A 17,705-nucleotide genomic window follows, 5' to 3' on the forward strand; every position below is an offset into this window, starting at 1 on the left:
CTTAAAAAGACGGTCATCTATTGGTACCATGCGACACAATGAGTGTGTCCATTTTAGTTTGGCACAAATTCGTGGAACCCTAATGCGTGTAGTTTAACCCGTCATTATGAAGATTTCTAGGTAGTCCTCACTAAACTAACCCAGAAGACTATGGTTCGAGCCTACCAGGAGGAGTTCGAGCACGTTTACAATTGAGTTGGGGGCTGGTCAGACTTAGCCTTGAAGAGCATTTCAACATCGGCTTCGGCGTGATATTCAAGTCGAGGTCAAGGCCGCATGATAGTTTACACTCCTAAAGGCATTTTCTACCACACAAATAATAAAGAAGATTCGAGAGTTCCGGATCTTGACAAAAACACATTGGACCACTGCGGACTCAAGGTCTTAACCTCAACCATGAGTAGTGTTCTTAGTACGTCGCACTCTACTGTGTCATGATTTTAGCCGAGACTAGCAGTAACCTCTATTAAATCAAGGGTATCCTAGCTGCCTCACTCCTTTGCAGGCTGAGGAGTGACGATCTTAGGAGCTATCATTCTACTACAATGAGCAATATGTGATGGATTGAAGTGCGCGAAGGTTTTTGTCACGCCCCAATCTGGGAATATGATGGCTGCGAATCTCTAAGATAAAACCTTAAGAAAACAAGGAAACCCAAATAGTAATCAAATCCTAAAATAGATTGAACAACGAAAATCCTCCACATTAGGAGTTTATGAATTAGTTCTAGTTATTTAGATTTTTTATTTATGTCAGATTAGTATTTGTTGAACCTTATGAATGATCTAGGTATTATTTTAGTTAGATTATTTTTTTGAATTATTTCTGTTAATTTTGCTTCCTTTGGCTTCATGTCTCTTGAGATTGTTTTCTCGGGTTATATCATGTCTCTAGGCAGGGTGCGATAGTTCCAACAACAATCTTGTTCTCTTATTTTCGTTTTCGTATAGAGCTTATTTGGTTGCGGAATAAAGAAAAAATGGAATTGGAATAAAATGAGGACTTATTCTGGAATATAGAAATTTTTTTTTTCCAATTCTAACTTGGTGTTTGGTTGTAAAAGGGGGAATAAGTATTGGAATAAAAATATGGGATAAAACAATTTTTGGTTGTGATAGTTGGAATAAGGGAAACATATGATCGGATTGACCTTATTGTCTTTTCTTTGTTGAATATAAATGCATATTTGCTATTTTATTATTTCTTCTTCTTATTTGAGAAAAAGATAAGAAATGAGTTTAAAATTAAATATAAATTATAAAATGAGAACAAAGTTGGAAGATAATAATAAGAAAACCCTCTCAAGCAAGGAAAATATAAAATGGATCTAACCCAAAAACAAAAACAGTGTGTTTTGGTGCAAATTACCCTTGTTATAGTTTTACTTGGTATATCTGATGATAAATATTTTTGATCTAGAATTTGAAAAAAATACTTTTTTTATTATCTTAAAATGTGAAGACAATAAAAAATTCTAACTAATCATAATATTTAAATTTAAAGTTTAAATATTCAGAAAAAAGATACTAAAGTATATTTAACGTTTGATGCTAAGTAATTAAACTAAAAACACTATAGTAAACATTTGATGCTAAGTAATTAAACAGATCTAATAAGTAATTAAACAATAATGTAGTAAAACAAGTGATTAAATAATAAATAGTAATTAGACAGATCAGAAACTTCAAACATTACATTAAAAAGATCTTTTGTCTGCCTTTTTCTTCTTCTTCTTCTTCAGATGGTCACCTTCGATCCTTGAGGCACCTCTTCTCCTAAGTTCTTTCACAAGAAAGAAATGGAAACAACAAATGCATTGAACTTATCTCTGCAGCCTTCTTCTCCATGTCAATATCTTCTCTCATATCTTCATTCTCTAACCTGCAAAAAGAATCATAATAATCGAATCTTTTCCATAAAGCAAGATATATCACATAGAAGATCTACAATACCCACTTGGCAGATTTATCAAAGAAAAAGAATTTCAACTGAAATCTACACCAAGAAAAGAGGGATTTTGCACCGAAATCAACAAGACCAAACAAAGAAAGAGACAACAATAATATAAATAAACAAGAAGACACATTGAAGAATTGACCCCCCGTTACTTCAAGTGGTAACCATTCTTATCATTTGAAGTTATTGTTCAGAAACATTAGGCATATAGAAAGTATGGTCTTGATTAAGATTTAAACGATAAGTGATTACTATTGCATTCTTCTTACAGAAGTTCAGCAGGACATCATCGCTGAAGCAGTTACTCCATCAGTGACTAGAGCACAAAATGAAGCTAATGGATCTAATGTGACAGAGGAGACCTCTTTTGATGAAGCTACCAAAATGGACTCCAAAGAACTCTCATATATTATTATAAATGGTAATATTCTCTCAGTTTGAAGCTAATATCTAGATAACCAAGCTAAATTACTAAATGAGGTCCAGTACCTGAAGTAGCTCAATATTTCCAAGCTGCACTGGAATTAGACCATCAATGCCCGGGGCCGAGGGCGGAGAGATCGTCCGAAGACCCTCTAATCCACCGGAATCCAAGCCCCCCGACGAAATCGTTCGAAGAGGAGTTAAAATAGGTGACGTCCGGGGGCTCGCAAATCTAGGACGGGAACTCTCCGGTGAGATTGTTGTAGGAGTCGAATCCCACGAGATTGGAGCAGTTTCCCATCGAGTTGGGGACGGGGCCGGAGAGATCGCTGTGCGCGAGCAAGACGAACCGGGTCTTGGCCTTGTAGAGGGAGTCGACGGCGATCTCCCTGCGGCAGATGAAGGACATGGAGTGGACGGAGGAGAGGAGCTCGCCGAGGGTGGTGTTGACGGACCAAGAAGGAGCTCGATCTTGTGGCCGATGAAGGGGACGAGGGGTTCGTCAGAGGAGGAGAAGAGTGGGAGTGGGAGTGGGAGTGGGAGGCGGCTACAAGTGAAGTGAGGCTGTGGAACGAGCCAAAACCCAACAGTTTCCTCTATTTGTCACACTTAAATATCGAGGAAAAACTACTAGTTTCCCTATCATGGAGTTACGAGGAAGGAGCAGGGCCACTCAATGGCCGCTTTATTCAACGACACTATCCTTGACGTCGGCTTGTACGAGTGGTTCTGATGAAAGAACGTATTTGCTGCGCATTTGCACAAAGCGTACAAACGGAAGACGGCAAGCCGGAACTGGGCTTCCTAAATATATGATAGAAGGAGAGCTAGCTATTCTCTTTGTTCTACTCCTCCAGTTGTAAGGAAGAAGGAGGAACAGAGCTTCTACAATGGCGGTGGGATCGGTAGTCGGTGGATGGTTCGCGTCGAGCATCGTTAGTAACCTCATCACTTCCCTCATATCCTATGTTAAAGAGGACCAGTCCAAGAGGCAGCTCGGCCTTAAGGCAGAGCTGAAAAGGCTAGAGAAGGCCCTTCCCAAGATCCAAGCAGTGATGGACGTGGTCGATAGCTGCCATATCAAGGAGGAGAACCCAGAGCTGGCGCGTTGGTTGTGGCAGTTTAGAGATGTGGTTAACGAGGCAGAGGACTTCATAGATGAGATGGACTACTACCAACTGGAAGAAGAAATCAAGGGGAAGAAGAGCAAGGTGAGTCATGCTGCCTCCCGCCTCAAAACTATTTTTGAACGTGCCGTGCGTAAGGATACCACTTTAGAAAGGTTGAAGAATATAGTTAAGGGATTAGATGAGGTTGCAGCTGATGTAGGGCATTTTGTTCATTTGGTGGGCAAATTAAAGCACAAGCAACCTTCGAACACGAGTAACCGTGATACTAGTTCCCTTTTACCTGTTGAACACAAAGTGGTTGGGCGAGATGATGAGAAAGACAACTTAATAAACAAATTGCTATGTTTCAGTTCTGCATCTGTTAGGAGGAATTTTTCCATTCTACCTATAGTTGGGGTTGGAGGGATTGGGAAGACTACTCTTGCACAATTTGTATACAACGACGAGAGAATAGAGAAGCACTTTAGCCCGAGGATATGGGTGTGTGTCTCTAATAATTTTGATGTTCTCTCACTTACAAAGAAGATTTATGAAAGTTTAAAGCTTCATCAAAATCATACCATCGATAATCTTGATTTGCTTCAACGGGAGATTTTAGAAAGTTTGAAGTCGAAAAAAATTCTGCTTGTGTTGGATGATGTCTGGAATGATGATGATAGAGAAAGTTGGGGTAAGTTACTAGCACCTTTCAGTTCAGTAGAGGGTGGAAGCATGGTCTTATTAACAACACGAATGGAAAAAATTACAAAGATGATGACAGGTACCATGGAACCTATATTATTAAGGGGTTTGAGTGAAGAAAATTACTGGGATTTCTTTAAGAACTGTGCATTTGGTGATGAGGACCCCAAGAATTATAACAAACTGCAAGACATTGGAAAGAAAATTGTAAAAAAGTTAAAAGGGTCCCCCTTAGCTGCAAAGACTGTGGGAGGGATATTGAGGAACAATTTAGATGATGAGCACTGGGAAGATATCTTAAATAGTGAAATTTGGGAACTAGAACAAAGCCAGAATGACATAATGCCAGCTCTGAGACTAAGTTATCAACATCTCTCTTCACACCTGAAGCCTTGCTTTAGGTTTTGTAGCATATTTCCTCAAGATTGTGAGTTTGATAAGGAGCAAATTATCTACATGTGGATGGCTCTAGGTCTGGTTCAGAAGCCTGTGAAAGGAAATAGACGACCAGAGGATATAGGACATGAGTACTTCGATGATCTAGTGAAAAAATCATTTTTTGATTGTAAAACGGATTACGGAGTCTATGTTATGCATGATTTACTCCATGAGCTTGCAGAATTTGTTTCCCAGGGTGAATGCTTTAGAATTGATGAGAGCTCTGGGCCCAAAAGTATACCTACAAGTATTCGTCACTTATCAATCAGTAATTCTGTTGCTCTTCCTATACCTGAGATCATCAAACTCAAAAACTTGCGCACACTTTTGATAAATTCAGATTCCAGTGAAGATGACATTCTTAAGGTGCTCAAAGGTCTGAAAAGCCTGTGCATATTGGTAGTGGGAAATTTTAATATCATTGATGATTGTATTAGTAGCCTAATACACCTCCGCTACTTAGCTGATCATGATATTTCTCATGTCCCTAAATCAGTGAATAAGCTTTACCACCTCCGATTCTTGTATTATCATGATAGATACCTCCCTCTCTCAGATTTTTCAGCAGATTCAATCGACAACCTTATTAACCTTAGAATCTTAAGTACTCCGAATACTCGGTGGGGCAAAATATCTGGTATAGGGAGACTAACCTCACTTCAGATTTTGGAAAAGTTCATTGTTGCAGTGAATGGGAATAACTTTTTGGAGTTGAAAAACTTGCGAGAGCTCCGTGAACTAGTTATTGAGAGCCTCGAAAACGTATCAAGGGTTGAAGATATCTTTGAAGCAAATTTGAAGGAAAAAGAGCACATCCAAAAACTGACTTTAAACTGGACTGGCAAATATTATACATGTAGAAGTAGTGGAAGCCCAGAGGTTGATGAGCAGATACTTGACGCCCTTGAACCACATTCCAATCTCAAGAAACTGATAATACGATGTTATATGGGCCGCAGAAGTCCACATTGGATGTCTCCTCAATCTCTATCAAAGTTAGTATCTATTCAATTTTGGAATTGCGATGGATGGGAAGACCTATCACCTCTTGGACAGCTACCCTACCTTGAGTCTCTAGAATTATATGACATTCGTTCGTTAAAGTCGGTTGGCAGTGCACCCAACAGGGGAACTGAGGTTCGCGTTTTCCCATCGTTGAAACAGCTATCTATTATAAACATGCCGGCACTAGAAGAGTTTTACGGAGGAGCGACCCAATGGCTTCCATGTTTGAAAACTCTAGGGGTTTATAATTGCCCCAAGCTGAGAGTGTTTCCAAATCTGCCTTGTGGCTTAAGTAAATTGTATATTGACAATGTGAGTTGGGTTACTCTTCCACAACTGTGGCACGACCAGGGAGAGGCATCATCGTCATCATCATCTCTTTCCTCACTGGAAATCCACTCTTGTGGAGACCTCGTGTCCTTAGCCGAGGGTTTGTTACTGCATCCTCAGCTTTTTACATCTCTCGTGGAGTTGTTAATCCAGAACTGTAGTGAGCTGACACATTTACCTATCGGAGGATTCGGGAAATTCACCTCTCTCAAGGAACTCATGGTAACGGGTTGTTCGAAACTGCGGAACGGCTCAACATCAGGAAGGTTCCTTCCTTCGTCGCTGCACACCCTTGTTATACAGCATTGCGATGCACTGGATCCATTACCTAACAAAGCTCCGCAAGACCTCGACTTTCTCACTAGAGTGATTATCGTTGGCTGTGCAAACATCAAATCCCTTCCCTTGGCACAAGTGCTTGGAAGATGGAAAGCTCTAGACCATTTGTCGATTAAGGATTGCTCACAGCTAGAATCCTTAGGGGGTCTACAAGCACTCCCATCCCTCAAGTATTTGGAAGTGAAAAAATGCCCCAGTTTAGTTGCAGATGCTTCATCATCATTGTCAACGTCATTAGCGGAACATCCCTCTTCCTCAACTTCCTTAATACTGGACGCGATTCGCATTGACGATCCCTCGCTGTTATGCACTGTGCCATTGAAAAGCATCTCCGCCCGAAATCTGCATCTTGAATGCTGTATTGGAATCCGATCCTCAGCACTAGAAGAATGGGCGGTAAAGAACCGCACCTTGCTGCAAGCGCTATATATAAGAGATGTATCCTCTTGGCAGTTCCTGCTTGAAGAACAGCAAAGCCTCTCTTGTCTCCTAGTTCTACGGGTATACCACTCCAGAGAGCTCCAGTCACTGCCAAAACTTCCATCATCGCTAAAAGAACTGCGGTTACATGATTGTTCCCCAGAGTTGGTAGAGAGGTGCCTACGACATTCCGGTCCGGATTGGCCCAAGATTCAACACATCCCTGATGTACAAATAGGTAGTTACAACAAGAAGAAATTAGCAACTATTACTCTAGAAGAACACAATTGCCAAACCCGGGTATGAGTTCTTTCACCGTCCCCTTAATATTTAATTCCTCGGGATATAACAATGAATTTCCCGTTCGTTCGTCCTTATATTTACATTTCTCCATTGTCTGTTCTTTTTATATATCCAATGAAACTTTTCGGTGCCTTTATAGCATTCCCTGTAGTCTAGTGCACCAGGATGTGCCCATTCTTCTTAAATTTTTAGTTAGTTAAATTCGTATAGGCAAGATCGTAGTACGTTCTCTCTCATTAACTATTTTCTTGGTTGGTCATTTTAGATTACTGACAAACATGTTACACATTAGATGTTTCAGTAACATCAATACTACTTGGATTTTTCTGTTTGGTCAATAACCAGTTTGCAATTCAGAAATGATGTAGCAAATTTTAATTTCGAGTTCACATTTCATATTAGTCTTGTGAGAACTTTATGAGATTCACATGTTTTTCCGAAAAATAGAAACTTACTTATAGTTGATGTCAATAATTCAACTAATCAGGATGATGCTTCTTCATCCTTATATTTGTTGAAATAAAAGTGGATTTTTTTATGGTCCTATTCCGAAGAATTGTACAATTCCTACTGTGTTTATACGGTGATGACAGTACAGAATAGATCCATATCAAATAATTTGATTTAGGTTTGAAAAACAGATATTGATTATTGCTCTATATAGATTTCAATCTTTCTGAAGATTTTAAACAAGAAGTGTGATTTCGTGACAAAAACCCAAAAGACCATCAACTCATGATGTTGAAAAGATAAGAAGTGTTAAGTAGAGATTGTGATAGTCAGCTGTATCTGGTGCACTTGGCTACATAGAAATAGTAAAAATTTTCAATTTTCCGACAAGAAGGGACAGTCGAGCTTCTACATCGGACTAATATTAATACTATATTACTTTGCTGGGCAGGAAGCAAGAATGTGGCCGCGTCTGGAGCCGATGGACATGGAATTTCATTAGTTTTTGTTTTAATTTTGATAGTGATACTGTTTTGCTTGGTTTATTTTGTTCAGTTTTGTGGTGAAGTGATGTGATATTGTTGTTTTGGATGTTGAAACTTTAATTGGTGTGGGGATATAATGTTTAAACAGTGGACTAGGAGGTGTGTGGAGGGTTATAATGTTTATGTTTTTCCTTTAGAAAAAAATAAACTCCTGATGTTGAACTGGAGTGACGGAAACTGTACCGATCCATTTTCATGTAGTGGTTTTGTGGAATTTTTCAAGTTAATTAATTGTAAGTCTTCTGAGAAGATCAAAGCAAGGGTGAAATGATTATTGCATACTTTGTTTTTCAACATCTCCGAGTGGCACATTTCAAGTTGTATTAAAGATAATACGAGTGAGAAATTTGATACTTGTATTTACCCTCTTCCAGATTCATGATGACTTTCAAAAGTAAAAGATCGTTGTCTTTATATCTGATATCATTGTCAATCTTGCAACTGGTAAATGCTTCTTTCACGTACTTATCTTAGCTCACAAAGACTGCAACTTTGGCAAACAATGGACTACATAGAACATTAAAGAGATAATTATTTCTCTAAAAGGAATCATTGCAACCAAATCCCTCAAAATATTTATTCTCACAAATGACCCCAACCATCAATTATGAATTTGAATAAATATTGATTTGTACCGTTTTACCACTCCTCTAATCTGTGCCTTTTCCCAGCCTTCTCCCCAGATATCACACTCCTATAGAGGGCGTGTACGAGATGAGGAGGTGGATGCCAGTAAGTTCGAAGAGGGATTATGATATAAATCCAAAATTGATGGGTAATTTTATCGGATACGGATCGAATAGTGTTCAATCTATATTCGTATTCATACTTTTAGTTCGGATATGAATTCGGCTACGGATATGGACAGATAGCAAAATTTAAAACTATATCCTAACTAAACGGATACGAATAATTTTCGGATAGAGGATCGGATCTTAAACGAATATTAATTAAATTTAAAATAATTATAATATTTTATTTATATAATTAACACAAAATTATTAAGAGTTTTACAACAAATAATTTTTTTGTATGCCAAATATATAAAATTACAGAAATTAATCTCTATAATTTAAAAAAATATGTGGGTAAACGGATATCCGATATCCGTATCCGAATTTGAAAAATATATCCAACTAGTAACTGAATCCATATCTGAATTTTTTTCAAAAATTCTATTCGTATCTGAATCGAATAGAAATTTTTTATCTGAATTCGATCTGAGTCAGGTTGGGTCGGAGTTAATCCGACCTGTTTTCACCCCTAAATCCATTCCAAGAATTCATATATGTTTTTTTTTCCCTTCTTTCCAAATGCAAGACACGTCGGATCCCCATGAGAGAAACCTAATACTCTTTTGCCGAAGAATTTCTTGACCTGACACATTCCTTACCTTCAAAAAATGAAACTAGTGGAAGGAGTAAGTTTTTAGATCACCATCAAGGGATGAGGAAAAGGGGTTTATTTTTAGCAAATGAAATGCTCTATTGATAACCAATAATAATAAATGTAGTTTATTTTATTGGTAAAATATAGGGTACCAATTGTAATTTCACTATTAATATGTAAGACATACTATCTATCACTAAATCCAAAACCCCAATGCCACAAACCATTGACATCCGCAATTTAGTTTTGTAACTTTGCTGATGAAATAAACCCATGGGTACTTTAAGGTTAATGATAGCATGATATATTGGATCCTTTGTTGGAAGAAGCAGTGGAAGATATTTAATTTAGCGTTCCATTGCTCTGAATTGACCTGACATGAGAGTAGTTGGAAAACAGCTATGGGAAATAAGAGAAGAGTATCGAAGGAGTCTCAAGAGAAAATGAAGTAATCTTTCCCACATGAGTTTGAGAATGCATTGACAAGTGAATTCATTTGATTGCATCTTTCTTTTTCAGTAGGATGTCATTTTGAACTCAAACTGCCCATTGTCCTTTTATTATCTGTGCATGGCTCTTTCATTTTCATATCATCCAATTTTATTTTTATTTACTTCTTCTTTTTTTCCTTCTTCTTCTTCTTCTTCTGGATTTGACACAAAACAATTACACAACAGCAAAAATTGGATACCCGGAGAGGAGTTTGTATCTCAAGATACTGCTTGTTAATGCCATTGAGAAACTATTGTTGCTATCTAGAGAAGTTTTGGGACTTTTGTCTGTGTTTTATGTTTAAATGCAACATTTAAATGTTCCAAACTTTCTTCTTATCATTATAACACCTATTGTGACAATAGAACAGTAAGTTTGAATCATCCCAGAACAAAGAAAGTAGCTACTTGCATGGGAGCACTTGCACCAACATTGGTTGACAGAGCTTGATTCCTCAATGGACACTCGAGGTTGTCCTTGAAATGCAAGATGTATACTGAATCCTGCCAGAAGAATGTTGCACAATCTATTATAGTTTATCACACCCAGTTTCCTAGGATTGATGCATCTACTTCTCACAGTACTTAACAGAACAAACTCGACAACTTCTTGAGATGGTATGTTTTTATTTTCGGCCCATACATGAGAAAAGTTTGATGCAGACTGTTTTTCAGCTTTTCAGTACATCCTGATACAGCCTCCAACATTTAAAAGCTTTTCAATTCAATACATCCTGATACAGCCCCCAAACATTTATAATCTTTCAGAATGTGGCAACGAAGATATCGCAGTTCTGGGAATGATGATGCTTTTTCAGTCTCCTTCGACGAGCATTGCTTGCCCTGTCAGCGTGGCAAATCATTTTGATCAGTTGACAAGAGTAAAAATATTTTGAGAAAGATAAATAGACATTGCATGATTTCTTTTTCCCAATGCCAGAATCTCAGTAAATTTGATATCAATTTTGTGATGGAGGGTTATTTACTTATTCTGTTATTATGCGAGAGATATAATGTTAGTACTAATCAGACAGAAGATTAAGAGAAAGCAACTTGTTTTCAGTAAATTTCAGGTTTCAGTGAAACTTTATTTTCATAAACCCGGCAACCAAAAAGTTAAAATATTTTTCTACCGGAGTCCGTTAAACTCACCAGTATTGGTTGTGAAATACAACAAGATCAGTTGGCACAGGCTTCCCATCATCATTTCTATTCCATCTGTAGAAAGCATGAGTTCTGTTTTTCAATTCTAATGTAGAATGTCCATAACTGGCCTCTCTAAATGCAGAGTAGTCTGGTTGCGGGTCAGAGAACCTATCAATTAGGAAGAAAAGAATGTGATGATCATTCAGGTATAGAATTAACTGAGAAACATTGAAAGGTTTTCTTCTGCAAACTTCCTTTACCGCAAAGCAAGACCTTCCTGATTGCCTCCATCACCAACGGTTACATAAATAGGAGCAGATTTATTAGGTACAGGATTACCAGATGTTATATTGTAGTTGACGTTAGAGATTCGATACTGTAGAAGAATAGAAATCTCAATTAGATGAAAAATGTTAAACAATTATTTAAAGGAGATACTATTTAATCTCCCAAACTAAAGAATATGTAGTATAATTGAGAAAGAGCATAAGATGCATCTTTTTAGTGGAAAGTAAAATCAGCATATCTACTTAAAGATATAGCTGAGGAAATCACCGATCTCTCATAGGCATGGACATGGCCTGCAAAGATGATGTCAACTTTGTACTGTACAAACCAACTCTCAAAAGCAGCTCTCATGCTTTCACCCTCCATATAGTGTGCTTCATTGCTGTTGTAAAGCGGCGCATGCATGAGCGAGATTAGCCATGGTGTCTTCTCCCTGTCCACTGGTTGCAGTTCCCTCAGAAGCCAATGCCATTGAGGAGTGTATTTAACTAATTCCAAGTTACCTGCACATTCAGTGCATGGATGAAGAAAGTTCGGAGAAAAACAACTTGAAAGAAATCATATGATGACAGCATGATGTAAGAGAATGCACGAATAAAATCATGTAGTAGTAATCTTTTAGCGTCTCCAGGTGCATCAAGCTCCCACTAATGCAGGGTCTGGCAAAGGAAGAATATATGCAATCTTGCCTCTATTACTAGAGAGACTGGTTACACGGCTTGAGCTTGAGATATTACCACTTGACAGACTGAAACAGGAAAGGAACTAAATATGATCTCAACTAGCATACAACTCCGTCAAAGATCAGCACAATTACAAGGCAAGAAGATTCTCAAGTTTATCCTCACAGTGCACTGACTTCCACAAGCTAACTCCTGTTTGGGCTTGAATTTATCTAAAACAAAAGATTTTTGTAGCTTCATTCTCTTCCAATTAAGCTTGAAAAGACCAGATTATCGAACTCAGGGGTTCAAGAAATACAAGAGAGCTAATAGCTGTTACTGGTACTACTAAACTAGACAAGCCCCCGCGACCTTGTTGATTTATTGCAGCCTGGTTGACTCCTGAAACTTTTGTCTACAGATAATAAATACATTTAAGCATAACCAAGTAAGACATTGTTAGTAACCACATTATATAAATGCTCAATAGAAAAAGATTAGAATAATAAGGTGAACATTACCGAAAGGAGAAGATAACTTGAGAGCACAATGATATCACGGCATTAGGCGTTGTGTATCTACAAATATGGTTTGAAAGTAGAAACTTCTCCCTAACTTCACACTTGTTTTATTTGCCAACAGGATAAAATAGGCCACGCTTCCATGTGGAATATCGTAGTTGCTCCTCGTTCTTGATGACCATGGGAAAATATCTTTTTAAATTTCATCGTGATCTTACTAAAAGCCTAGGACATTGCCTCAAATTAGTTGTGATGGATCGATTTTTAAAGTATGCAATCTTTACACTAGATTTGCTATAGTACATCACTAAGGAAATAGCTAGTTTGTTTCTAAGTCATGTGGTCAACTATTGGGGAGTTCTACAAAACATCGTGAGCAATAGGGATCCCCAATTCTTAGATCGATTTAGGATAGAGTTGTTCAAGCTCTTAAGGTCAAAACCTTACTTTTTCACAAGCCGTCATCCCCAAACTTATGGCCAAACTGAAAGAGTGGATACTCTTCTTGAGCAATATTTGTGGCATTTTATAAGTGCTAATTAGGGAGATTTGGTCAAATTACTTGACATTGTCCAATTCTCATACAAGAGAATACAACATGTTGTAAAGCTATGCATAAAAGAAAAAAAAAACTTTTTCAAAATTATCACAAGACAATAATCTTTCATACCACATACTTTGGTGGTTGACCACATATGCAGTAGTACTTCAACATGTCTTGCCAAGGAGTGGCATTAAAATGTAAAGATTATAAAAGTCTATCTTGAGAAGGCATCACAAAAGATAAAAAAGTGAGGAGACAAGAATCAAAAGCCTCGAGACTTCAAAGAAAGGCAACTTAGTGATAGTGAAACTCCAACATTTTAGTGATGCCATTGCTCAAATTTTTTTTGCAAGGTGCATAAAGGATGTAACACCCAATAAAAAAAAATTAATCCACCTGTGCTAGCCACAATCCATACCAAATTATCCTTCATTTTCTTTTTTTTTCTTCTCTTCCCTCCACTTGTAATCACCCACATTTTCCCCTTTCTTCTTGTTGTGCCACACCCATCGCTAGAGCATTGCAAGTGTGAGCAGACCCCTTTTCTTTAACCATCAATGAATCCTCTTTCTCCTCCTCAAGATAATTTCACTTGGTTACATGTAGTCTTCCAGCTTTTTTTTTTGGGTGATTTGGCTTTTTCAGAGAGATTGTTTTGTGACCTCATGTTCACCCCACACCTGCTCAAAAAACCTTCTCTCAATGTCCTTATGTCACAGGTGTCGTATCGCTAGTTTCTTAGGATATTTTCATTGGTTGCTGTGTTATTTTCCTCTAGATGAAGCTATAGTTGCCTTTTCTTTAGAGCCCTCATGGCTTGCTTGGTTATAATAGAAATCTCCATAGTCGTTGACCATGGAGTGGATATTCCCTTGCCGTCGACTACACCAATCGACCCTCCCGGCCTTGTGCATCCTTTCTTGACTAGTTGTTGGTAGCATAGCTAGCCTCGTATGTTGTTGTTGGTGATTGTTAGTAACCACCTCCTTATCCTCTCTTGGTTTGCCTCTCGCTAAGAGAGAAGGGGTTAAGTTAAGCTTGGGTTGAGTCTTAACCTAACCCAATTGCCTATGAGTGGGTTACGAGAAGCACAACTTGAGTTATGCCTAGGTTGGGCCTTGGGCCCAACTCAATATTATCCATCATCATTTCTGTTGCACACCTTCTATTGTGGTTGTGGATTCACACCCTTTTTGTTCTACAACCACCTCTATTCTATCTTCTTCTTTTTTTCTTGTTTGTTAGGTATGTTTAGGTTGATGGTTTGGGATTCTTCTTCGATTAGAAGAAATTCACAAAGTTGTGCACCTATGACAATTGGATCGTGACGGAGACGCAGGCTAATCTTAGGCCTTTATGCATCTGTGCATTTTGCTTGGCTGTTTTTCTTATTGTATTTTGTGTAAGCTCTAGTTCTTGACATCTTGATTTTTTTTTTGTTAGCATATTTACTGTTGTAACTAAGTGGAGATCTTGTATATCAAGAGTCATTATTCTATCTCTCTTAATTTCTGTATCAAAAGTTTCTATTGAATGATTAAAACCTGCATCTATGGGCTTTCCTAAAATAAAAAAAATGAGATAGGGTATAGACAAATATTGATTATGTGGGGACGACATTATAGGGAATAGAAAAGAAGACCAAGATAAGATATAGAAAAAATGACAAATGGTTCTTTAATAGGGAGGCAAATAAAATAAAGGGTAAATGTCACAAACCAGATCTGGACTGATTCAGATGTAAAAAGATTATGAAAATTTAAATGGTAGTAGCCTCATGAGCTAGGGTTCTAATTCTCTAGTTTCACCTAAATCAGAGATCGGGATGAAAAGTTAAAAATAAAATAGTAGAGATAGGTCAGAAAATGGCAGAACGATAAATATCTGATGTTGTGGCAGTCGTTGGAGGGTAGCGGACGGCAAGGATCGTGGTGGATGGCCGTAGGGTAGGGTGGCTTCTAGTAGAAGAAGGTGGTTAGGGTTTGGAAGATCGAGATACTTCTACGACTATGATCTACTCTTAAAAAGATAAAGCGATCTAACTGCTATGATAAAAGATAAGGACGAAAATAATAACTTGGCTAAACTTAAATTTCTTTAATGATAATTATCAACACATGTCCACCTGTATTATAGGAGTAAAATCTCTAGCAGATCGCATCCACATCCGAATTATCCGATTTATTTGAAATTCAAAAAATAAGATAAAGTTAAGTAACTAACTTAACTTTGACTCGACTTAACCCATGTGGTCTAATCATAACAATCCATCACACTTCCGACACCTTGTCCTCAAGGTGACTAGTCTCTCACATCCTTGTACTCATACAACTTGTCATGCCAACTAGTGAATTCAGGTTCTTCCTTGAGTTTGCCCAAGAACATGACGTGGGCTGGCTGGCGTTTGTATTTATGACTGGGGGTAAATCGATCATCATAGTAAAAACACAAGCCTTTCTTCGATGCTCTTCCAAGTTGTTGGGTACAAAGCGGCGTGTGATCATCTATCGGTTAGATTGAGCCGTTGGTGTAGGTTGAGTCAAGGTAGATGCCTTCTCTAGTGGCCCATGGGCTTGGGCCGTCTTTCTTCTCTCCTCCTTGCAGATCTGATTCAGCTGATCCAACTTAGACTCCATCAGAACAGCTAAAGAGAAGGCCTCGTCAGAAGTAGTGGGCCTCAAAGCCTTGACCTCAGCTTGAATGTCAGGTCTGAGCCCACTAATGAAGGTACTCTTCAAGGCCGAGTCAGACCAATTAGTGACTCGGTTGCATATTCACTCGAACTCCTCCTGATAAGCTCAAACTATTGTTGACTAAGTCAGCTTAGTCAACATGGCCTAAATGTCTTCGTACTGGGTCGGACCGAACCGAGCACAAATCGCATCCTCAAAGTCCTGCCAATACTCAAATAGTCGAGTCCACTCAGCCAACTGGTACCACCTAATCGCCACGCCCTCCAAGTGGAACGAGGCTAGCTGGACCTTCTAGTGGTCGGGTGTGCCATGGTATATGAAAAATTGCTCTACTAGATAGATCCAATCTAGTGGGTCTCCTCTAAAAAATTTTGAGAAATCAAGCTTAATGGTCTGAGCTTAGATCCTAAAATGTGGTCTATCATTGCCGGCAAAGTGACCTCATGGTCGAGGTTGGTCACGTGGGTCATAGGCCCACGGGTTCGACTTAGTTTGATGACGCGAGCCCAGTGGGACATTCCACCATTCATCCTTGGGTTCATACTCGTGCGCGGGGTCATATTCATGGGTTCCAAACTAGTTCGCACAAGGTGGTCAAACTAGTTCGTAAAAATTTGGCATTCCTCAAAAATCGTGACTTCATCACCTTCATTCAAATAACCTAACCCTAACCCTATAGCTAAATTTGAAATTCGACCTAGGGGCACCACCATAGGTTGCATGGGGGACGACGACGATTGGGTTTGATCGTGGGTCGCCAGCAGTCAAGCCCTAGCTGGTCCTCACAGTGGTGGAATGGCACCAAGCTGCGTTGGAAGGCCGAACTCGAGCTCGAGCTCAAGCTGCTGTAGCGGCGGCCATGGTGCATCGCCGACAAGTCCACCAACCCTAGGCGGCTGCGGAAGGGACTAGTGGCCCCACTACAGGGGAGCGACGATGGCGGGAAGCTACGACGGAGCCACCCCAGGTAGGAATAGCTTCCCAAGGTGGTGGTTGTCTAGTTTAGCCACCCAACGATCGCTAATAACTACGACAGCCACCACGGGTTGGCAGTCGGCCTAAGAAAGCTAGCCGTGGCTATCGGTGGTCATGGAAGCACTGGACCCGCAGCCACCAGTCGAGGGTTTGCTGCAACATAAACCGCCATAGCTCGCGATCTTCCAATCGGTGCGCGAACGACGGCCTGAGCTCAACAGCGGGGGTCCCGTGGAAGGGACTAGACGTGGCAGCGGGGGTCGGGAGTGATCGGATGGCCACTGATGGGAGGCTAGGATTTTTAGCCCTAGCTCCCACCGTAGGTGGGCAAGACAACTCGGGGGCCATCTCTAGCAGCTGCTCCAGTGTCGCTGCGGCGGCGAGCTTAGTCTATAGGGAGAAAGGCATTCTTTCTCAACCAGAGAAGGGGTTTTCACCGACGGTTGGACCTCCTCTCCACCTTCTTCACGATTTGAAGTTGGTGGCCGTGGTTGGACTATTTCTGCTGCAGTTGGCGGCGTTGGCAACGCTGGTGGCACGGGCTAGCTACATTGGGCTAGGAGAACAGCCGTCAAGGTTTGGATTGTCTTCTCAATCCTTTTGAAACTCTCCTTTGCTTTGACTAAAAAAAAATGCCTTTGCCCACACTGGCGGCTCATCGTCGACGGTTGCTCATGGTAGAGGGGACGCCAGAGATACTTCCACATTAACAGAGATGAGTTCCTAACCCTCCATGATCGCTTCTTCCTCGTTCATCTTGGATCGCGTGTTAATCATCGTTCGAGGAACATTGGCTCTAATACCAATATTACAAACCAAATATAGACTAATCCAGATGTAAGAAAATTATAAAAATTTAGGTTAGTAGCCTCGTGAGTTAGGATTCTAATGACTTTAGTTTCACCTAAATCGGAGGTCGGGATGAAAAGTTAAAAATAAAACAGTGGAGATAGATCAGAATAGGGTAGAACGGTAA

General features: G+C 39.4%; 2 protein-coding genes across 2 annotated transcripts in view; one reads left to right on the forward strand and one right to left on the reverse strand.

Annotated features, from left to right (window-relative positions):
* Positions 1-3,134: 3,134 nt before the first annotated feature.
* On the forward strand, positions 3,135-8,280 carry LOC140767672 (putative disease resistance protein RGA1). The gene is made up of 2 exons (XM_073107665.1): positions 3,135-7,022; positions 7,927-8,280. The coding sequence occupies exons 1-2, from the start codon at positions 3,270-3,272 to the stop codon at positions 7,975-7,977; spliced, it is 3,804 nt and encodes a 1,267-aa protein (XP_072963766.1). The 5' UTR covers positions 3,135-3,269; the 3' UTR covers positions 7,978-8,280.
* Positions 8,281-10,372: 2,092 nt separating this feature from the next.
* The window catches only part of LOC140767654 (phosphoenolpyruvate phosphatase-like), a 32,278-nt gene continuing 24,945 nt past the window's right edge, over positions 10,373-17,705 (reverse strand). The window contains exons 2-4 of the mRNA XM_073107649.1: positions 11,307-11,422; positions 11,053-11,214; positions 10,373-10,743 (exon numbers count right to left, since the gene is read on the reverse strand). Of these exons, the coding sequence (XP_072963750.1) occupies positions 10,665-10,743; positions 11,053-11,214; positions 11,307-11,422 (357 nt within the window). The 3' untranslated portion in view covers positions 10,373-10,664. The remainder of the gene's footprint in view (positions 10,744-11,052; positions 11,215-11,306; positions 11,423-17,705) is intronic.

Source organism: Typha angustifolia, chromosome 9 (genome assembly GCF_048772165.1).
Source record: "Typha angustifolia cultivar Huaian chromosome 9, ASM4877216v1, whole genome shotgun sequence".
Taxonomy (NCBI): domain Eukaryota; kingdom Viridiplantae; phylum Streptophyta; class Magnoliopsida; order Poales; family Typhaceae; genus Typha; species Typha angustifolia.